The following is a 22588-nucleotide window of genomic DNA, read 5'->3' as shown; positions in this document are numbered from 1 at the left end:
GGCTTGGAGCACCATGCCGAGACGGCGAGCCCAGAGCCACATGCTGACGGCTTCCTGACACAGGGGGCGAGATCCGGTGCCCCCCTGCTTGTTGACATAGTACATGGCAACCTGGTTGTCTGTCTGAATTTGGATAATTTGATGGGACAGCCGATCTCTGAAAGCCTTCAGAGCGTTCCAGATCGCTCGCAACTCCAGGAGATTGATCTGTAGATCGCGTTCCTGGAGGGACCAGCTTCCTTGGGTGTGAAGCCCATCGACATGAGCTCCCCATCCCAGGAGAGACGCATCCGTGGTCAGCACTTTTTGTGGCTGAGGAATTTGGAAAGGACGTCCCAGAGTCAAATTGGACCAGATTGTCCACCAATACAGGGATTCGAGAAAACTCGTGGACAGGTGGATCACGTCTTCTAGACCCCCAGCAGCCTGATACCACTGGGAGGCTAGGGTCCATTGAGCAGATCCCATGTGAAGACGGGCCATGGGAGTCACATGAACTGTGGAGGCCATGTGGCCCAGCAATCTCAACATCTGCCGAGCTGTGATCTGCTGGGACGCTCGCACCCGCGAGACGAGGGACAACAAGTTGTTGGCTCTCGCCTCTGGGAGATAGGCACGAGCCGTCCGAGAATCCAGCAGAGCTCCTATGAATTCGAGTTTCTGCACTGGGAGAAGATGGGACTTTGGGTAATTTATCACAAACCCCAGTAGCTCCAGGAGGCGAATAGTCATCTGCATGGACTGCAGGGCTCCTGCCTCGGATGTGTTCTTCACCAGCCAATCGTCGAGATATGGGAACACATGCACCCCCAGCCTGCGCAGTGCCGCTGCTACCACAGCTAGGCACTTTGTGAACACCCTGGGCGCAGAGGCGAGCCCAAAGGGTAGCACACAGTACTGGAAGTGGCGTGTGCCCAACTGAAATCGCAGATACTGTCTGTGAGCTGGCAGTATCGGGATGTGAGTGTAGGCATCCTTCAAGTCCAGAGAGCATAGCCAATCGTTTTGCTGAATCATGGGGAGAAGGGTGCCCAGGGAAAGCATCCTGAACTTTTCTTTTACGAGATACTTGTTCAGGGCCCTTAGGTCTAGGATGGGACGCATCCCCCCTGTTTTCTTTTCCACAAGGAAGTACCTGGAATAGAATCCCAGCCCTTCTTGCCCGGATGGCACGGGCTCGACCGCATTGGCGCTGAGAAGGGCGGAGAGTTCCTCTGCAAGTACCTGCTTGTGCTGGAAGCTGTACGACTGAGCTCCCGGTGGGCAATTTGGAGGTTTTGCAGTCAAATTGAGGGTGTATCCTTGCCGGACTATTTGCAGAACCCACTGGTCGGAGGTTATTAGAGGCCACCTTTGGTGAAAAGCTTTTAACCTCCCCCCGACTGGTAGGTCGCCCGGCACTGATACTTGTACTGCGGCTATGCTCTGCTGGAGCCAGTCAAAAGCTCGCCCCTTGCTTTTGCTGGGGAGCCGCGGGGCCTTGCTGAGGCGCACGCTGCTGACGAGAGCGAGCGCGCTGGGGCTTAGCCTGGGCCGCAGGCTGTCGGGAAGGAGGATTGTACCTACGCTTACCAGAAGCATAGGGAACAGTCTTCCTTCCCCCGAAAAATCGTCTACCTGTAGAGGTAGAAGCTGAAGGCTGCCGGCGGGAGAACTTGTCGAATGCGGTGTCCCGCTGGTGGAGAGACTCTACCACCTGTTCGACTTTCTCTCCAAAAATGTTATCCGCACGGCAAGGCGAGTCCGCAATCCGCTGCTGGAGTCTATTCTCCAGGTCGGCGGCACGCAGCCATGAGAGCCTGCGCATCACCACACCTTGAGCAGCGGCCCTGGACACAACATCAAAGGTGTCATACACCCCTCTGGCCAGGAATTTTCTGCACGCCTTCAGCTGCCTGACCACCTCCTGAAAAGGCTTGGCCTGCTCGGGGGGGAGAGCATCCACCAAGCCCGCCAACTGCCGCACATTGTTCCGCATGTGTATGCTCGTGTAGAGCTGGTAAGACTGGATTTTGGCCACGAGCATAGAAGAATGGTAGGCCTTCCTCCCAAAGGAGTCCAAGGTTCTAGAGCCCTTGCCCGGGGGCGCCGAAGCATGCTCCCTAGAACTCTTAGCCTTCTTTAGGGCCAGATCCACAACTCCAGAATCATGAGGCAACTGAGTGCGCATCAGATCTGGGTCCCCATGGATCCGGTACTGGGACTCGATCTTCTTGGGGATGTGGGGATTAGTTAATGGTTTTGTCCAGTTCGCAAGCAATGTCTTTTTGAGGACATGGTGCAAGGGAACAGTGGACGCTTCCTTAGGTGGAGAAGGATAGTCCAGGAGCTCAAACATTTCAGCCCTGGGCTCGTCCTCCACAACCACCGGGAAGGGGATGGCCGTAGACATCTCCCGGACAAAGGAAGCGAAAGACAGGCTCTCAGGAGGAGAAAGCTGTCTTTCAGGAGAGGGAGTGGGATCAGAAGGAAGACCCTCAGACTCCTCGTCAGAGAAATATCTGGGGTCTTCTTCTTCCTCCCACGAGGCCTCACCCTCGGTGTCAGACACAAGTTCACGAACCTGTGTCTGCAACCTCGCCCGGCTCGACTCAGTGGAGCCACGTCCACGATGGGGGCGTCGAGAGGTAGACTCCCTGGCCTGCATCGGCGAAGCTCCCTCCGCCGACGTAGTCGGGGAGCCCTCCTGGGAGGTGGCCGCAGTCGGCACCGCACGCGGTACCGACGTCGGGGACCTCACCCCGGGCGATGGGCCAGCCGGCGCCACGCTCGACGGTACCGGAGGCGCAAGCACCGCCGGTACCGGAGGGGTAGGGCGCAACAGCTCTCCCAGGATCTCTGGGAGAACGGCCCGGAGGCTCTCGTTCAGAGCGGCTGCAGAGAAAGGCATGGAGGTCGATGCAGGCGTCGACGTCAGAACCTGTTCCGGGCGAGGAGGCTGTTCCGGGCTGTCCAGAGTGGAGCGCATCGACACCTCCTGAACAGAGGGTGAGCGGTCCTCTCGGTGCCGATGCCTGCTGGGTGCCGACTCCCTCGGCGACCCAGAGCTCTCGGTGCCGACGCGGGGAGGTGACCGGTGTCGATGCTTCTTCGATTTCTTCCGAAGCATGTCACCGGAGCTCCCCGGCACCGACGAGGAGGACGTAGAATCCAGCCGTCGCTTCCTCGGGGCCGAGGCCGAAGGAGGTCGGTCTCGGGGGGGCTGTACCGCAGGAGCCCTCAGGGTAGGAGGAGACCCACCCGAAGGCTCACCGCCACCAGCAGGGGAATGGACAGCCCTCACCTGCACTCCTGACGATGCACCACCGTCCGACGACATCAGCAGACGAGGTCCCGGTACCACCGACGTCGATGCAGCTATCCGATGTCTCGGCGCCGATGCAGAGGCCCGATGCCTCGATGCACTCGATGCAGGGGCGGCCGAGGAAGATGGTCTGGACGCTGACGACGTCGATGCACTCGAAGATCCCGGTGCCGATGCCGACGAAGAGCCCGAGAACAACACGTTCCACTGGGCTAGTCTCGCTACCTGAGTCCGCCTTTGAAGCAGGGAACACAGACTGCAGTTCTGAGGGCGGTGCTCGGCCCCCAGACACTGAAGACACGACGAGTGTCGATCAGTGAGCGAGATAACCCGGGCGCACTGGGTGCACTTCTTGAAGCCGCTGGAAGGCTTCGATGTCATGGGCGGAAAAATCGCGCCGGCGAAATCAAAGTCCGAAATGACGGAAAAAGAGCACCAAAAAATTTGTAAGGGAGAAAATCTCGACCGAGGCCGAAAAGAGGCCTACCCCGACGACGAAAGAAAACTTATCGGGGCAAAAAGCTGGAAGTACGGGGAGGATTAACACGAAACCCGGAAGAGGGTTTCCGGAGCACTTCCCGACTGAAAAGAACTTTTCCGAAAAAAAAGAACACGTCAAAATAAATTGGACGCGCGAGGTCGACTTTCCGGGGTTCGACACGGCGAAAACACGACCGTACCGAGTGCGGACAAAAGAAGACTGGCCGGCTCGAGCCGGTTTCGGGCGGGAAGACGGCCGCGCATGCGCGGTGCGCGCGAGGGCTAGCAAAGGACTTTGCTAGTGAAGTTTCCGATTGGAGGGGCTGCCGTGGACGTCACCCATCAGTGAGAACAAGCAGCCTGCTTGTCCTCGGAGAATAACATGTATAGAATGTTTGTACGTTGGGAAGCTTGCCAGGTGCCCTTGGCCTGGATTGGTCGCTGTCGTGGACAGGATGCTGGGCTCGATGGACCCTTGGTCTTTTCCCAGTATGGCATTACTTATGTACTTATATTTGCATATGAGAGAAGTGCAATATATCTTGAGAATCAATGGAACTCAATATTCTCAACCACTTACTTTCCAAGTGTCAATAACTGAGGCTTTTTAAAAGGGAGATACAATGGTGAGGGAATCCAGACAGAATCTCCTAGGGGAAAGGTGCATAGCTTCTCCTTCCTCTAAACTCATCTTAACAACCAATGCATTCAAAGCAGGCCAGGGAGCTCACTTGAACCAGTTGTAGACTCAAGATTCCTGGACAGCTCTGGAGCACACCTCCTTATGAACTAGCTAGAACTCAGAGCTATGTTTTATGCTATTCAGGCTTTTCACCAAGATCAAGCTATCTGTGTTCTACAGATTCAAATGCAAAATCATGTTTTACATTAACAAGCAGGGTGGTGACTAGCACACTACTACTACTACTACTACTACTACTACTACTATTTAGCATTTCTATAGCGCTACAAGGCGTACGCAGCGCTGCACAAACATAGAAGAAAGACAGTCCCTGCTCAAAGAGCTTACAATCTAATAGACAAAAAATAAAGTAAGCAAATCAAATCAATTAATGTGTACAGGAAGGAGAGGAAGGTAGGTGGAGGCGAGTGGTTACAAGTGGTTACGAGTCAAAAGCAATGTTAAAGAGGTGGGCTTTCAGTCTAGATTTAAAGGTGGCCAAGGATGGGGCAAGACGTAGGGGCTCAGGAAGTTTATTCCACGTGTAGGGTGCAGCAAGACAGAAGGCGCGAAGTCTGGAGTTGGCAGTAGTGGAGAAGGCAACAGATAAGGATTTATCCATGGAACGGAGTGCACGGGAAGGGGTGTAGGGAAGGACGAGTGTGGAGAGATACTGGGGAGCAGCAGAGTGAGTACATTTATAGGTTAGTAGAAGAAGTTTGAACAGGATGCGAAAACGGATAGGGAGTCAGTGAAGCAACTTGAGGAGAGGGGTAGTGTGAGTAAAGCAACCCTGGCGGAAGACGAGACGGGCAGCAGAGTTTTGAACCGATTGGACACACAGATTCTGAGACTAGAACTCAATAGGAACTCTTAATAGCTTCATACTTGCAGGAGAGAGCAGAACCAATTAATGAACAAGCACAGTTGGAAATTAGAGCCTCACATATGGTCCCCTAGATGACAGGGGAGTCTGCAACCTTTTTCAAGATCTTTTTATTCATTTATTTTATTTATTTTGTTGCATTTGTAGCCCACATTATCCCACCTATTTGCAGGTTCAATGTGGCTTACATTGTACCATAATGGCGATCGCCAATTCCGGATCAAGAAATACATAGTGGTATTAAAGTTCGTACATAATAAAGTAAATTAAGCAGTCAAGTGTACAAGTTTTTTTCCGTGGAAGAAATCAAGTGGTATTGTGTTAAAGTTCAGTAGTTGACAGTGCAGGTGAAGTAGGGTTAAATGGTCAGTATTCTCAATGGAGACAGGCAGATAGTGGGGTTCTCCAGGAGTCTGCAGATCTAGAGATGGGAGTAACTAGTGAGGTAATTAAATTTGCTAACAACAGAAAGTTATTCAAAGTTGTTAAATCACAAGAGGATTGTGAAAAATTACAAGAGGACCTTACAAGACAGGGAGGCTGGGCATCCAAATGGCAGATGATGTTTAATGTGAGCAAGTGCAAAGCGATGTGTGTGGGAAAAAGGAATCTGAACTATAGCTACGTAATGCAAGGTTCCACATTATGAGTCACCGACCAGGAAAGGGATCTAGGTGTCATCGTGGATGACACATTGAAACCTTCTGCTCAGTGTGTGGCGGTGGCAAAGGAAGCAAATAGAATGTTAGATATTATTAGGAAAAGAAAACAAAAATTAGGACATTATAATGCCTTTGTATCGCTCCATGGTATGACCGCACCTCGAATACTGTGTGCAATTCTGGTCGCTGCATCTCAAAAAAGATATAGTGGAATTAGAAAAGGTACAGAGAAGGGCGACGAAAATGATAAAGGAGATGGGATGACTTCCCTATTAGGAAAGGCTAAAGCGACTAGGGCTCTTGAAAAGACGGCTGAAGTGAGATATGATAGAGGTCTATAAAATGAGTGGAACAGAACAGGTAGACATGAATCGCTTGTTTACTCTTTCCAAAAATACTAGGACTAGGGGGCACGTAATGAAGCTACAAAGTAGTAAATTTAAAACGAATCGGATAAAATATTTCTTCACTCAACATGTAATTAAACTTGAATTCATTGTCAGAGAGTGCAGTAAAAGCAGTTAGCTTAGCAGGGTTTAAGAAAGGTTTGGATAGCTTCCTAAAAGAAAAGTCCTTAAGCCATTATTAAAATGACTTGGGGAAAATCCAACGCTTATTTCTAGGATAAGCAACATAAAATGTAAGCCATGCAGCAGAATTTTGAGCAGACTAAAGGGAAGAAAGTGTTTAATGAGCTACCTCAGAGGAGCAAGTTGTAGTAATTAAGCAAGAGGTGATGAGAATGTGGATTCAGAATGGAAAGGTTAAACTTTGGTGATGTTATAGAGAAATAAATGGCAGGTTTTAGCGGTTGGATATGTGCAGAAAAAAAGAGGAATCAAATATGACCCCAAAGTTATGAGTGGAGGAGACAAGGAAGATGATAGCGCTATCCACAGAAACAGAGAACGGGGGAAGAGGAGAGATGGGTTTAGGGAGAAAGATAAGAAGCGCAGTCTTGGCCATGTTCAATTTCAGATGGCTGCAATGTCATACAAGCAGGCTGAGACTTGGGCCTTGATTCCTTGTGAAATTTCTGGTGTGGAGAGGTAGATCTGGGAATCATCAGTGTAATGATGTGACAGGAGTTTCAATTTTCCTGTTCCAGAAGCCCAAGCCAGAAATGCTTGGCATCAGATGTGTTTGCAATTTCACAGAAAAAGAAGCTACTTTATACATTTCCACCATTTCCAGAATAATTCAAAAAATCACAGGAAAAACAGTAACTAGTTGCTCCATACTGGTACAAGCAGATCTAGTATCTGTTTCAGAACCACGTATGAAGAAATACTACTATTACTCCCAAGAACACATCTCCTCACTCAGAAGTTGATGAGTCTGTTGCATCCCAATCTTCATCTGCACTATCAGCTTGGATATTGAAAGCAGACTCATGCACAACTTGCTAGTTCCAGACTCTGAATAAAGTGCTAATGGCTTCTAGTTTAGAGAACACTCAACTACTGTATAACTTAAAGTAGAGGAGATTTGAAGGTGAAATTAGGCCTTACCTGCTAATTTTCTTTCCTCTAGACCCTCCAGACCGGTCAAGACGCTTGGGTTATGCATGCCTACCAGCAGAGGGAGACTGAGAACACTAACTTCAAACTGAGTACATATAACCTGTGCTAGCCCTCTATCTCCAGTATACACTTAGCAAAGCAGAGAAACAAATCCCTGGAACAGTAACTCTGAAACTAATAAAACCCCTGTACCTGGAAAACTAACAGTTAAACACCAACAGTGTGCTTAAACAGATGAAACGCCCAGGCGTCCCACTCTGCAGAATATTAGAGTCAAAGAAAGTTCTCCGACCATACTGAATATAAAATGAACAGACATAGCAGAACACGGCTCAAAATACTTCTGATAATTGACACGGCTGAAAAATTACTTCTGATAAGAGACAGGGCGGGCTCTTGACCGGTCTGGAGGGTCTAGAGGAAAGAAAATTAGCAGGTAAGGCCTAATTTCACCTTCCTCAGCAACCCTCCAGACCGGTCAAGACGCTTGGGAAGTACCAAAGCAGTAGACACATTAAGGGTGGGACCCACGAAAAGCAGAAGACAACACAGCCGCTCCAAACCGAGCATCCTCTTTTGCCTGCACATCAATCCTATAATGCTTTACAAAAGAATGAATGGACGACCACGCCGCCGCCTTACAAATGTCCTGTGGAGGAATAAAACTACTTTCCGCCCAAGAGGCGGCTACCCCCCGAGTAGAGTGTGCCTTCAGTACCGAGGGAACTGCCCGACGCTTCAACAAATACGCCGAGGCAATAGTCTCCTTCAACCATCTAGCCAGAGTAGCCTTGGAAGCCGCTTCCCCCTTTCTGGGACCTCCAAACAAAATGAACAAACGATCCGACGCTCGGAAGTCCTGCGTTCTGCTCAAATACGACCGCAAAATGCGTCGAACATCCAACTTAGCCAAACGACGTTGAGAGAGATCACCAGACCTATCCCCCAACACTGGTAACGAGATCACCTGATTTACATGAAAGGAGGATACCACCTTAGGAACAAACGAAGGAACTGTCCGCAAAGTCACTTTCTCCTTAGCCAAGGAGAGAAAAGGCTCTCTACAAGACAAAGCCTGTAGCTCCGAAATTCTACGCGCCGACGTAATGGCCACCAGAAACACTGTCTTTAAAGTAAGATCTTTACACCAGATGGAAGCCAACGGTTCAAACGGAGGGCCTACCAGAGCCTCCAAGACCAAATTCAAATCCCAAGGCGGAACCGTCGGCCGACGAGGCGGACGAAGCAACTTGACAGCTTTCAAGAACCGTCCCACGTCCGGCGAAGCCGCCAAGGAAAACCCCTGAATCTTTCCACGGAAACAAGACAACGCTGAAACCTGCACTTTCAGGGAAGAGAGCGAGAGCCCCGTCAAGACCGTCCTGCAGGAACTCCAAAACTTCCGCGACCGAAACACGTAGAGGAACATAATCCCGCTCTTGACACCAGTTCTCAAAAATGCGCCACACCCGCACATAAGCCAAAGAAGTAGACCTCTTACGAGGGCGCAACATGGTATCAATTACCCTGGCCGAAAAACCTTTCTTCCTTAATCTGAGCCTCTCAAGAGCCAGGCCGTAAGCGAGAATGGAGCAGGGTCGGCCATCTCGATCGGCCCCTGAACCAATCTCACCCTGGGCCCCAACGGAATCGGAGCCTGCACTAATAACCGAACCAGGTCTCCGTACCACGGACGTCGAAGCCAATTGGGCGCAATCAGAACCACTAGACCTGCATGGCGCCCGATCCGCTGCACCACGCGGCCCACCAGCGGCCACGGTGGAAATACATAGAGCAACTGTTGAGTCGGCCACGGGAGCACTAACGCGTCGATGCCCTCGGCCCGAGGATCTCTTCGACGACTGAAGAAGCGAGCGACCTGAGCATTGTCGGCCGATGCCATGAGATCCAGCACCGGCCGACCCCATTCCAACACCAGACGATTGAACACTGAGGGATGGAGGGACCACTCCCCAGGGTCTAACGTGTGCCTGCTTAGAAAATCCGCGCTCACGTTGTCCACCCCTGCCACGTGGCCCGCCGAGAGGCCCTGAAGATGAGCTTCTGCCCACAACATTAACTCCGCCGCCTCCACAGCTAACGCTTGGCTCTTCGTTCCCCCCTGCCGATTTACATATGCGACGGCCGTGGCATTGTCGGAAAGAACCCTGACTGCCTTGCCTTCTAACAGGCTGTGAAAGGACCGAAGAGCCAACCGAATTGCTCGAGTCTCCAGGCGATTGATGGACCAAGATGCTTCCTCCAACGTCCAACGTCCCTGGGCTACCTGACCCAGGCAATGCGCTCCCCAGCCCGAGAGACTCGCATCCGTGGTCAGCACCGTCCAATTGGGAGCGTCCAGCGGCATGCCCTTCGCTAGATTCGGCGAGTGGAGCCACCAGCGAAGGCTGCGACGGGCAACCCCCGACAGAGGGAAACTCTCCTCCAGGTCCTGAGCCTGAGGGGACCAACGAGACAACAAAGCTCTCTGTAATTCTCTCATATGGGCCCTGGCCCAAGGAACCACCTCTATTGTTGCTGCCATCAGCCCCAACACCTGAAGATACGCCCGAGCCGAAGGCGCTCCCTGCGCTCGGAGCCGACAGATCTGTCCCTGCAGCTTGGAGATGCGAGGAGCTGTCAAAAACACCCGGCCCTTCTTCGTGTCGAAGCGAACTCCCAGATACTCCAGGGACTGGGAAGGCACCAGGTGACACTTTGCCAGATTGACCACCCAACCGAGCGACTGCAAGAAGGTCACCACACGGCCGGTGGCCTCCTCGCTCTCTGACCTTGATTTGGCCCGAATCAACCAGTCGTCCAGATACGGATGAACCAAAATGCCCTGCAAACGCAGCGCCGCTGCCACCACCACCATCACCTTGGAGAAGGTGCGAGGCGCAGTCGCCAGGCCGAATGGAAGCGCACAAAACTGAAAATGTCTGCCTAAGACCACAAAGCGAAGAAAACGCTGGTGCGCCTCTAGAATGGGAATGTGTAAGTAAGCCTCTGTCAGGTCTAGAGACGTCAGAAACTCCCCTTCTTGCACCGCTACAATAACTGAGCGCAATGTCTCCATCCGAAAGGAGGGAACCTTTAGAGCTGCATTGACCTTCTTGAGGTCTAAAATGGGCCGGAAGGCACCCTCTTCCTTCTTGGGCACCACGAAGTAAATGGAGTAACAGCCCGTACCTCTTTCTAACCTGGGAACAGGTACCACCGCCCCTAAATCGATTAGACGCGACAGAGTGGTCCGTACTGCTCTTGCCTTGTATCTTGAATGACAGGGAGACACGAGAAAGAAATCGGAGAGGGGACTGTCGAATTCTAGGGCGTACCCGTCTCGCATTATCTGTAGGACCCACTGGTCTGACGTGATCTGGACCCACCTCTGGTAAAACAAGCGCAAGCGAGCCCCCACGCGAACCAGAGGCTGGGTCCCCAAACCATCATTGAGACACACGGGACGTACCGGACACTCCCGAAGAGGAGCCTCGCCCCCCGCGATGGCCACCTCGAAAGGGCTGGGTTCTCTGGAAAAACCGACCCCTAGTCCCCCCAGAAGACCTAACGGGCCGATAACGCCAAGCCTCCTGAAAACGCCCCCGCCCTGCTGCCCCCTTAGACACCTTGGGACGAAGCTCAGGAAGCCGAGGGGCCTTAGCATCACCAAGACCCTTCACCAACTTATCCAATTCCTCCCCGAAAAGCAGAGAGCCCCTAAAAGGGAGGGAACAAAGTTTAGTCTTGGAGGCGGCATCGGCCACCCAGCCCCGCAACCACAGGGCCCGCCTAGCCGCCACCGCAAAGGTCATGTTCTTAGCAGAGGCCCTCAACAAATCGTACAGCGCATCCGCCAAGAACGACGACCCCATCTCCAACTTGGCCAGATCTTGGACAAGAGAAGCCCACCTGCGGGCTATCCAGGAGCCTCTCAGCCCAGCGAAAACACGCCCGAGCCACCAGACCTCCACAAACAGACGCTTGTAGCGCCAAGGCAGACAGATCAAAACTCCGCTTTAGGAAGGTCTCCAATTTCCTATCCTGAGGGTCCCGCAACGCGGCCCCCCATCCACTGGAATAGCAGTAGCCTTAGTCACTGCCGTCACCACGGCATCCACCGTCGGGGGCCTGAGAGACTCTCTGTCCTCCTGAGGAATAGGATAGAGCTTGGTCATAGCCCGAGCCACCTTACACTGAGCCTCCGGCGAATGCCACTCCTGCGTGATCATATCTCTCAAGTCCGCATTCATAGGGAAAGAACGAGAGACCCGCCTGATCCCCTTAACCAAAGGATCCACCTGCTTCCCATCTCCAATGGGAGCCGCCGCAGGATCAAACCTTAAAGTGGCGGACACCTGCTCAATGAGTTCAGATAATTCATCCCTGTGAAAAATCCTAACCACAGAGGGGTCTTCCCCAGGCAAAGACAGGTCCCCATCCTGCCCTGCAACCGACCCCTCCTCCTCTTCCAGGGGGCTAAAATCACCCTCAGAATCTGGAGGGGAAAAGACCTCTACATCTTCAGAGCACTCCACTCGTGGTCTTTTAGCGGTAGCCCCCCCCCACTCTTGGACTAAGGGACTCCGCACCCGATGGGCCCGCCTTCCAAGCCTGAAACAAACTCCAAACAAACTCTGGAGGGAACCCCATGCTGCCCGAGGCCTCCCCCCCAGCGGGGCTCGAAATCGGGAGAGACTGAGGCCCCACGACCGTTTCAGCGCCCAAAAGACCCGAATCCAAGATGGCGGCGGTTCCCGCCAAAATCGGGACCGCCGCTGCAGCGCCAAACTGAGCCGCACCAACCTCCTGCGAACCCGCAGAAGGAATCTCCGCTGCTAACACCGGTGGCGCGAGGGATAGGGCCTTGGGCTCTCCACAAAACCGGCAGGGACCGCCAGCCGCGTCAACACCCCGACGCGCGCACAGCCGGCAACGAAGCAACTTCCCCGACATACTTGCGCCTCAGAAACAGCTGATCCCAACAACTGGCGAAAACAAAAGAAAGGAAACAACACTCACCGGCGCTTAATTACTGGCTCAGCTCTCCCAGACCGGCTGAACAACTCCGGAACACCGGAGTGCAGCTCCTGCAGCTCTCCACACGAGGTGTGCTTTTTTTTTTTTTTTTTTTTTACTTTATTTGAGCCCTGCTGCTATAATCTGAATGGCACTCAAGGCTGCAGGATTAACACTGCAGCAGAGGCACAATGCTGCCCAAAACGGGAGAGCCAGTCGGGGGGAGGGACCCGGCCACCCGGGTGTGACACCCCAGAGGGGACAATGGCAGGCCCCACCGGACCTACCAACCCCTTGCACACCACAGAGTTCCAGGCACAGGGATTACTGTTCTTTTACCAACTTATCCCCAGAAAATAACTGAAAAATTAACTAGTCTCACAAAACGGAACCTAAATCCTACCAGACCGGACAAGCTGCACAGGCTGCATGTCTACCCTCTGCTGAGACTGAGAAAATACTGGAGATAGAGGGCTAGCACAGGTTATATGTACTCAGTTTGAAGTTAGTGTTCTCAGTCTCCCTCTGCTGGTAGGCATGCATAACCCAAGCGTCTTGACCGGTCTGGAGGGTTGCTGAGAAAATATGGTGTACTCAACATGGACAAGATCCACTTCTTCAGTATCTTCTTGGGTTGTCAGATTCTAGTCTCAGTACTTCTTGCAGAGGCAATGTCTCCAAATGGATTATTTTTGCACATACTGTGACAGTAATAAACCTCATTCTTAAAGCCAGGGTATGTGGAGTATGATCTTTTTCAGTGAGAATACATCTGTGCTTTAGCAGCTTGTCACAACACAGTGTCTAGAAGACTCGTACCTAAGCATCCCCTTCTAAGTAAGGTTTATGAAAGGCCTATTAAATCCAAGGCCTCCCATTAAGAAACCAACTCCATCCTGGGGCTTGAATTTGATTCTCCAGCTATTAACTGAGCCACCTTCTGAGCAGTTATTGGTTGCATGATGACAAGGATCCAGAGCGACAAAAAGTCTCACTGAAGCTTGAAAATCACAGTCGTAATCTGCAAGAAGTTTGATGCATCTTTAATCATAAAAAGCACAAAACCAAACTATACAACTCACAGAACTCTCAATACTGAACCTAGAAATTCATTCATTATGCTTGTGTCCAAGCTGCCAGTATCAACTCCTTTTTACCAGTGCAGGTTCTGAACTGGTCTGGAGGGACTAAAGGAAAGTAAATCACCAGGTAATATCTAATTTCTCCATCATTCGCATCCTTCCAGACCAGTCCAGACATTTGAGAAGTACCAAAGCAACAACCATTAGAGGTGGGCTCTCTCTAGCCCCGCAGAAAAGACCCTCACATCAAATGCTGCTTCTTGTCTAGCCTGAACATCTACTCAATAGTGCTTCACAAAGGAAGGCAAGGCTGACTAGTTGTCTTACAGATATTCTGTGTGGGAATAAGGCAGCTCTCTGACAAGGCCGCCTGTCCTTAAGGGTTTCCAGTATTAGGTGCCCCTAAGAATATTGGCTAATGAAATGGCTTCTTCAATCCATCTAGCAATGGTCACTTTAGACTCCACTTCCCTTTGCTGCCAAACAAAACAAACAAGTGGTCTGAGCGGAAAAAACTCCTCTGGCTTGTGCACATACCCGCACCTTGCCCCAATATCCTCTCTTCTGCAGACATGCCCTTCCAAGTGCTACGACAAAATGGAGATGGGGCTAGCACCATTACCGTTCCCTGATTCAACAAGTCCTTTGCCACCGACTGCAACAGGTTGCAGTACCACGGCTTCCTCAGCCAATGAGAGGTAACTAAAACCACCAGGCCCCCATAATTCTCAATCCTTTAATGACCCAACCCAGCAGCAGCCACAGAGGAAACAGAGTAGACCATTAAGCGGCCACGGCTGGACAAGAGTGATGATGGCTTCCAACCTTCTCTCTCTCTCTACTGCAACTGAAAAACTTGGTAACTTTGTATTCCCCATCAAGTCCATCACCGTCCAACCCCAGATCTGTACTATATCAAAGGCCTGCTGTCCTAGGTTTCGTTTCCTTTCCTGGGGTCTAGAACATTTCTGCTCAGAAAATCCGCTTAATGACTTGGGCAGAACATCTGCCAGATGTTCTGCCCAGGTCATTAAGAAGGCTGCTCTGTATGCCACCTGGCAACTTTTCGTGCCTCCCTGGAGATTCACATAGGCTACCACCATGGCATTGTCAGACAGCACTTGCACTGCCTTTCCCTTCAGCAAGATGTGAAACTTCAGCAATGTGAAATGAAATGCCCTGGTCTCCAGCCTGTTGATCGATCAAAGAGATTCCACCTGTGATCAAAGGCCCTGTGCTACCTGAACCAGACAATGGGTGCCCCATTCTTTGGGATAGTCCACTCCGGAGGTTCCAAGTTCATGCCTTACACACTTCTCCAAAGTAGAAGCCTCATCTCAAAGTCTTATGTCTGAGGAGAACAATGAGACAGAAAAGTCTCCTCTGTCCTGGCCTATTAAACCACTTCCAGCATTGCTGTCATGGATCAAAAAACATACATGTAATCCTGAACCTGTGGAGCCCTTGAGCTGAGAAAGGAGTGAATCTGACTATGACAAGAATATATAACCCTGCTGCATGCTGAACTGAACTCCCAGATAGTCTAGTACCTGTGAAGGTTTCAGGTGGTTCTTGGCTAGATTGAGCCCAGTCCAGCAACTCCAAGAACTGTGCCACCCAAGTGGTGACCCATTCATTCTCCTGCAGAGACTTTAACTGAATCAAACAATCATCCAGATAAGGATGCACCAGAATCTGCTCCTTCTGTAGGCACTGCTGCTACAACCACCATCACTTTGGAGAAAGTCTGGGGCACCATCACCAGACCAATAAGAAGAGCATACAACTGATAATGCTGCCCTAAAACTACAAGAACTTCTGATGCTCTTGCCAAATGTAAATATGGAGAAAGGCCGCTGTTAGATCCAGGGAAAATTCTCCTTTTCTCACAGCCACAATGATGAAGGAAGGAATCTCCATGCAATAACTCGGAACACAGAGCCCAATTTAACCTTTTGAGATCTAGGGTAGGCCAGAAGGTCCCCCATCTCTTTGGGACCATAAAGTAGATTGAGCATCTCCTGGTGCCGTGCTCTTTATGTGGAACAGGAAACACAACTCGAAGCTATAACAACCTCTCTGACACCCCCACATTCCACTGGAAATGACAAGGTAACTTTAGAAAGGTAATGTGGTGGGTCTGTCAACTCCAGGGCACACCCCTCTCGGATTACTTTGATAACCCACTGGCCCAAAGTAACCTGAGGTCATCTCCAATAGAAGGCCCTCAACCTTCCACCACCCACCATTGAAGAATGAACTCCAACAGATTCATTGGGCCCCACAGGCCTATCCCAGAGCAACTGAACCGGAACCTGAACACATTATCTGACACCCTGAAAGGCCAGAGTCCTTTGAATAAACCTACTCTGCCAAACCCCACTAACTTTACTGAGGCGATAGAACCGAGCCTCTCAAAACTTGCCTCTGCCTCTGGACTTAGGCTTGTCCTTCGGCGGCCGAGGAACCTTGGCCTCCCCCAAGGCTCTTGACCAACTTAACCACTTCTTCTCCAAACAAATGCAATCCTTTTCCCTTACTCAACTTTATTTTTTTTTAAAGATGCAACATCTGCCGACTACACAGCCACATGGACCTTCAAGGTTGTTATCACAAGGGCTGTTGATTTAGCCAAGGCCCTAAACAGATCAAAAAGAGCATCTGCCAAGAAGGAGGACTCCATCTCAAGTTTAGAAACTTCCTGGTCCATGAGAACTGATGCTTCCATTGGCCTGTCCAGGACTTTCTCTGCCCAATGAAAACACGCTCTCATCACCAGACCTCTGCAGATCACTGGAGGTAGTCTTCATCACCAAGGACACCACTGCATCGACCTGTGGGCGGTCTCATGGAATCTGTCTTGCTCTGGAACAAACTGGGTAAAGCCTCACTATGGATCAAGTAACCCTAACAGTGAGTCAGTTGCATTCCACTCAATCTGGATGATAGCGCCAAAATCCTGATGCATGGAAAAAAAAAAACAGCAGATGCACCTTTCAGGGTTCTCCCATCTTAGAATCCTTCTTGAAATTCAGCACAAACAAGACCCAAGATATGAGTTCCTACAATTTGTCTCTGTGGAAAATGCGTACTACTGAGAAATCCTCTCTCTTGGGGGTAAGTCCTTCATCCAGGTATCCTCCCCCCCAAAGATCCTCCTGCTGGTTCATTATCCGCCTCATCCAGGGCTGGGTCCTCTTCTGACCAGCCTCACCTATTGTCCATCATGTCCTCCTCCCAGTCCTTCTGCAATTTTAGGGTGCTGGAACCACCCCTTCTTCCCCCCAAACCACTCCCTATGCCAATGCTGGCTGACCTTGAGTATTCTTCAAACAAAAGGATTTGTACATTACCATAATGACGTTTGGGAGAACCCCATCTCCTCAGAGGCTTCCCTCCTTCACTAATACCTGTCTGACCTGGGCGCAGCACCATAAAGTCCAACCATGGTGGCTGCTCTGGAGTGGGGACCGCATCCAAGAGGTGGCAGTTCCCGCCAAAGTCGGGGTCACTGCCATGTCAGAAGCCTACCCAATACTTGTAGTCTCTAAGTCTGCACAGCTCCCCTGTTCTGATGCTGAATTGAATGCAGCAGCTACAGCAGGCCGGCTGCCCTAAGCATCTCATAGAGCTGTAAGGAGCAAAGGACCTGTTCACACCATTGCACCTACATACTTGACAGCAATTATGAACAGAAGAACAGGAATCCTCGCAGTCTCACAGACAAACCAAACACAGTGAAGGTGACAAAAACAAAGGGCTAGACGATGTCAAAACAGTAAACAGGTTTATTCAAAACATCCCAGACTCAACACGAGTCGTGTTTTGGACCAGGAGTCTTCTAGTGGATGTTTAAAAGTTAGCTAACCTTGAAACAGTAATTGTGATGCTATATACCTTGTAGCAATTCTCTTTCAGCCAAACGCTGACACGTAATCACTCGAAAATATGTGTCAGCGTTTGGCCGAAAGAGAATTGCTACAAGGTATATAGCATCACAATTACTATTTCAAGGTTGGCTAGCAGTTTAAACATCTGCTAGAAGACTCCTAAAGCAGGCCATTTGGGCCGAAACACAAATTGTGTCGAGTCAGGGGATGTTTTCAATAAACCTGTTACCATTTTGACATCATCTAGCCCTTTGTTTTTGTTACCTACATATTTGACAACACTGAGGCTTATTACTGCTCATCGTGTTCCGCTGCAGCAGACGTCAGGCATTCTGCACATGCTTCTTTTGCCACCTGAAGGTTTACTAGGCTACAGTGAAATGAGAACGAGGTAGCCAACAGAACTCCTCAGGACAGTAAAGGGAGAAAGAATCTGCACCAAGGCACACATCGGCAATTCATTAAAAGGGCAAAAAGACCCCTGAAAACTCTAAGCCCCCTAGGCCTAACCACACTAACCAAAGCTGAACAGGCTTACCACGTCTACCATCTGTTGGAGATTGAGAAATACTGTTCAGTGGAATCACGGGTGAGTCCGTTTTAGGCTCACTCATATTTCAGTTTCCATCTGCTAGTAGGGGTGCATAACCCAAGCATTTGGACCGGTGTTGAATACTAAAGAAGTAATACTTTATAACCCATCTATTTAATGCTTCAACTCAAAGCCTACTAAAAATGGGTCACTGATCAAAAAAAAAAAGGATGACCTATAGGAATTTTTGTTTATCCTGCAACCCTAAGTTGGGGGAGTCCCCAGGTGTGTTGCTTTACAGATCCATGCTGTCCAGGAAGAAAACAAAGTTGCATACCTATAATGGGTGCTCTCCATGGACAGCACGATTCTCCAGCTACGTATTCCTGTTTAACCCAGCTTGGATTGAAGTATACTTTTGAAATAGATTGGCCTGGAACAGTCACTTGTGGCAATGCGGGAATTCCCGTACAAGCTCAGAACTTTTTGAAGTTGCCTAACCTTTGCAAACCATTGCCGGCCAGCGAAGTTGTAAGATGTCACCAGCTGTGTGGATGTAGGATCCTGCTGTCCATGGAGAACATCTATTAGATATGCTACCTTGTTTCAGTGAAAATTCCAGAAAGATGCAGGCTGGAATCGTTTTCAGACAGAATGGCGGCATCACTGGCTTTTTTAGATGATGCAGGTATAGCCTGCAAATGAGTTTAAAAATTCATTATGTACTTTACTGCTGGTCCTTCGTAGTGTAGCACGTACTTAGCAGCAACACAGCTCTGCCTTCACTCACTGAAGTATTATCTTTTATTCAGTTATCTGGATCAGGGATTCTTAACCCAGTCTTTGGGAAACACCCAGCCAGTCAAGTTTTCAGGATATCCACAATGAATATGCATGATAGAATTGCATACAGTGGAGGCAATATATGCAAATTGTGGATATTCTGAAAACCTGACTGGTTGGATATGTCCCAAGGACTGTGTTGAAAACTACTGATCTAGAAGATCTTTTGACTGAAAGCATATCAAACTGACTCAATGGTAGTGCCATGCAGAGGATTGTAATTAAGGCTTCTGCTTCTCATGCTGACCAAGGATGCTGCAAAGACAGCACTGGCAGTCCTTGGCTGGAGGGCATCAGTCATTATGCAATGACACCATGTGATTAGATTTAGGGTCCATTATTGCAGGGTTCCAGAAGGACCACTACTGTAACAGCTTGGCTAGACGAGTTGAGAGGGGATTTACAAGGGGGAAAAAAAATCCTAGGTTTTTGTGAATTAAAGCTAAAGGTGCTCCAGTCTTGGTTTCTGAGCTGGAAGCCTCCAAAGAAGCAATAAGAAACTGCCAGGTAAATGAAAAACACTAACTCGTATAAGGAGTTAACACAATAATGTTATGAACAGCATGTCATACAAGCTCAGAAAAGCTTTCTATCTGCAAATTTTTCACAAGACCATTAGCTTTGACTGCACTCATCCATTAAAACTGAGACCATGTTTACATCTGATGAACTGGCTTTTTATGCTAGTTTCACTTAGTGTGACATGACAAAATGAAGTAAGTTCAAGCCTTGCAATTTTAGCAACAAGAAACAAAGATCCCATCTATGTAGTAGGACAAAACTGGATAGCCACTAGACTGTACTACACAAACTGTGATCTCTCCTCAGTGCAATGTAAGTATTTCAGTATTACCAAATATATTGAGAGAAAAATATTTGAAATAGACCAATTTGCCCTATGTTTGGGATTTAGCAAATACTGTTCTACCTTGGAGAGATGATTTTTTTTCTATGGCATGTAAGAAGCAGGTAGGATTAAACTGTAGTAAAAACAGACCAGGAAGAGCAGTAGACTTATGTGGCCACTCAGACTTTCATTATTTAAAATTAAAATATAGGTGGGCCAACAGGTGCTTACCAGTTATCTTGAGATATCTAGGATAATGTTTGAACATAAAGGTTAAGCCATATCTGTAGGGCATTCTTCCAATGCTTCCAATATACAGGAGTGAGCTTATGGAGTAAGAACAACACCTAGACAGTGTTGAAGCTTCAGCAGCTTTGTTCCTCAGCCTGCATGTGTTTGGCTTCAGTATGAAGAAGGAATTAAATAATTTCTATATGCATGCATGTGCAAAAAGGAAGGCGGAATTTAACCATGAGCCATGCTATTACTGCCATCATTTGCAATTACTTGCTTTTTATGGGAAATCCCCTCATTTAAAAAAAAAAAAAAACCTACCTACTTGTACTTACAATCTGCCAGGCTATCTTAAAACATATCTACAGACTGGTACCTACCATAATCCATCTTCAGATACCTGAAAAGTTAACTACATTACTAGATTTGCTTACCTGTATACATTATAAAAAAATACTTTCAAGCACTACAAATCGTACTAAAGAAAACTCTTATTACTCACCAGCATGTTTACTTGTTTTCAACATCATATTTATTTCATATGCTCTTTAAGGTGGGCTCTTCCCAGCATTGCAAGAAATATAAAATAGTTGTTCTGTTAAAATGACTGATTTACAGGAGATAGCAATGTAAAGGCAATAACTACACTGGCCAAAATTCTTTTCAACTTAAGACTGCAACTCTCAAAAATAAACCACAACACACAAGGGCTGCAGAGGTAATGGGCTCGGTACCTGGTCCAAGATGTAGTTTCGTTTCTTGCGAGCTGCGATCTGGATCAGCCTGTTCAGACACTGAGTTGCTTGCTGAATCAGGACATCCCAACGGCCTGCATAGTTGCGCTGGCGTCTAAGTCCCATTACCTTAAAACATAATGCATATGCACTTGTATGGCATTCCATATAATATAGGGTGTCCAAGTGTAAGTAACATAGTGCATCAGCTTTCTCTGTCAGCTGGTGACAGATCTCTCACCTTCATCTTGTCCATGATCGCATTGGTGCCCAGGATATTATACTTTTTGGTGGGGTTGGCCTCTGAGTGTTTTATGGCCCAGGTAGTTTTACCAGCTCCAGGAAGCCCTACCATCATCAGCATCTAGATGATAACAAAGATGATCTAATCACAACACAAACTGCCCCAGACAAGAAATTAAAGAGCAACATCGACAAACAGGACCACTAAGAATAGCGTATGATAATCAGCTAAGGTGAAATTAGGCCTTACCTGCTAATTTTCTTTCCTCTAGACCAGTCAAGACGCTTGGGTTATGCTCGCCTACCAGCAGAGGGAGACTGAGAACACTAACTTCAAACTATGTACATATAACCTGTGCCCAGCCCACAATAGCCAGTATACACTTAGCAAAGCAGATAAAACCCCTGAAACAGTAACTCTGAAGCTAGAAACTCCTGTACCTGGAAAACCAAAAGCCAAACACCAACAGTGTGCTTAGACAGACGGAACGTCAAGCGCCCCGCTCTGTAAATTATTATAGTCGAAGAAAACTCTCCGACCCACAGAAAGTAAAGGAATAGTCATAGCAGAACATGGCTCAAATACTTCTGAAACTAACAATACTTCTGATAATCCATCGGGCGGGCTCTTGACCAGTCTGGAGGGTCTTGAGGAAAGAAAATTAGCAGGTAAGGCCTAATTTCACCTTCCTCAGCAACACTCCAGACCGGTCAAGACGCTTGGGAAGTACCGAAGCAGTAGAAATTTAAGGGTGGGACCCTCGAAAAGCAGAAGACAACACAGCCACACCAAAACACGCATTCCTCTTTTGCCTGAACATCAATTCTATAATGCTTCAGAAAGGAATGAATGGATGACCATGCCGCTGCCTTACAAATATCCTGCGGAGGAACGAAACTACTCTCCGCCCAGGAAGCAGTAACCCTCCCCCCCCCCCCCGAGTAGAATGTGCCTTAAGTAACGGGGGCACCGTACGTCGCTTCAACAAATAAGCTGAGGCAATAGCCTCCTTCAACCACCAAGCCAGAGTCCCCTTGGAGGCCGCAGCTCCTTTCTTGGGACCTCCAAACAAAACAAGCAACCTATCTGAAGCCCAGAAATCTCTCGCTCTGCTCAAATACGACCGCAAGACGCAGCGAACATCCAACTTAGCCAACCGACGCTGAGAGAGATCCCCAGAACGATCCCCCAACACCGGTAACGAAGTCACTTGATTTACATGAAAAGCTGAAACCATCTTAGGAACAAAGGAAGGAACCATACGTAAAGCCACTTTCTCTTTCGCAAAGGACAGAAAAGGCTCCCTACAAGACAAGGCTTGAAGCTCTGAAATTCTACGAGCAGAAGAAATGGCCACCAGAAAAACAGTCTTCAACGTAAGATCTTTACATGTGATGGACGCCAATGGTTCAAACGGAGGACCCACCAGAGTCTCCAAGACCAAATTCAAATCCCAAGGCGGAACCATCGGACGACGAGGCGGCCGAATCAACTTCACTGCCCTCAGAAACCGCCCTACATCTGGAGAAGCCGCCAAGTAGACTCCCCGAATCTGACCTCTGAAACAAGACAAAGCGGAAACCTGCACCTTCAGGGAAAAAAGCGAGAGCCCCCTGTCCAAACCAT

The 22588-nt window shown here is 49.1% G+C and overlaps 1 protein-coding gene across 2 annotated transcripts in view; it reads right to left on the bottom strand.

Moving 5' to 3' along the window:
* The window catches only part of HNRNPUL1 (heterogeneous nuclear ribonucleoprotein U like 1), a 226452-nt gene that overhangs the window by 65281 nt on the left and 138583 nt on the right, over window positions 1-22588 (bottom strand). For both annotated transcript variants that reach the window (XM_030217273.1, XM_030217274.1), the window contains exons 9-10: window positions 20960-21082; window positions 20719-20847 (exon numbers count right to left, since the gene is read on the bottom strand). In XM_030217273.1, coding sequence (XP_030073133.1) covers window positions 20719-20847; window positions 20960-21082 — 252 coding nt within the window. The remainder of the gene's footprint in view (window positions 1-20718; window positions 20848-20959; window positions 21083-22588) is intronic.

This window comes from Microcaecilia unicolor, chromosome 11 (genome assembly GCF_901765095.1).
Source record: "Microcaecilia unicolor chromosome 11, aMicUni1.1, whole genome shotgun sequence".
Lineage (NCBI taxonomy): Eukaryota > Metazoa > Chordata > Amphibia > Gymnophiona > Siphonopidae > Microcaecilia > Microcaecilia unicolor.
This window is presented reverse-complemented; position numbering and strand designations above follow the sequence as displayed.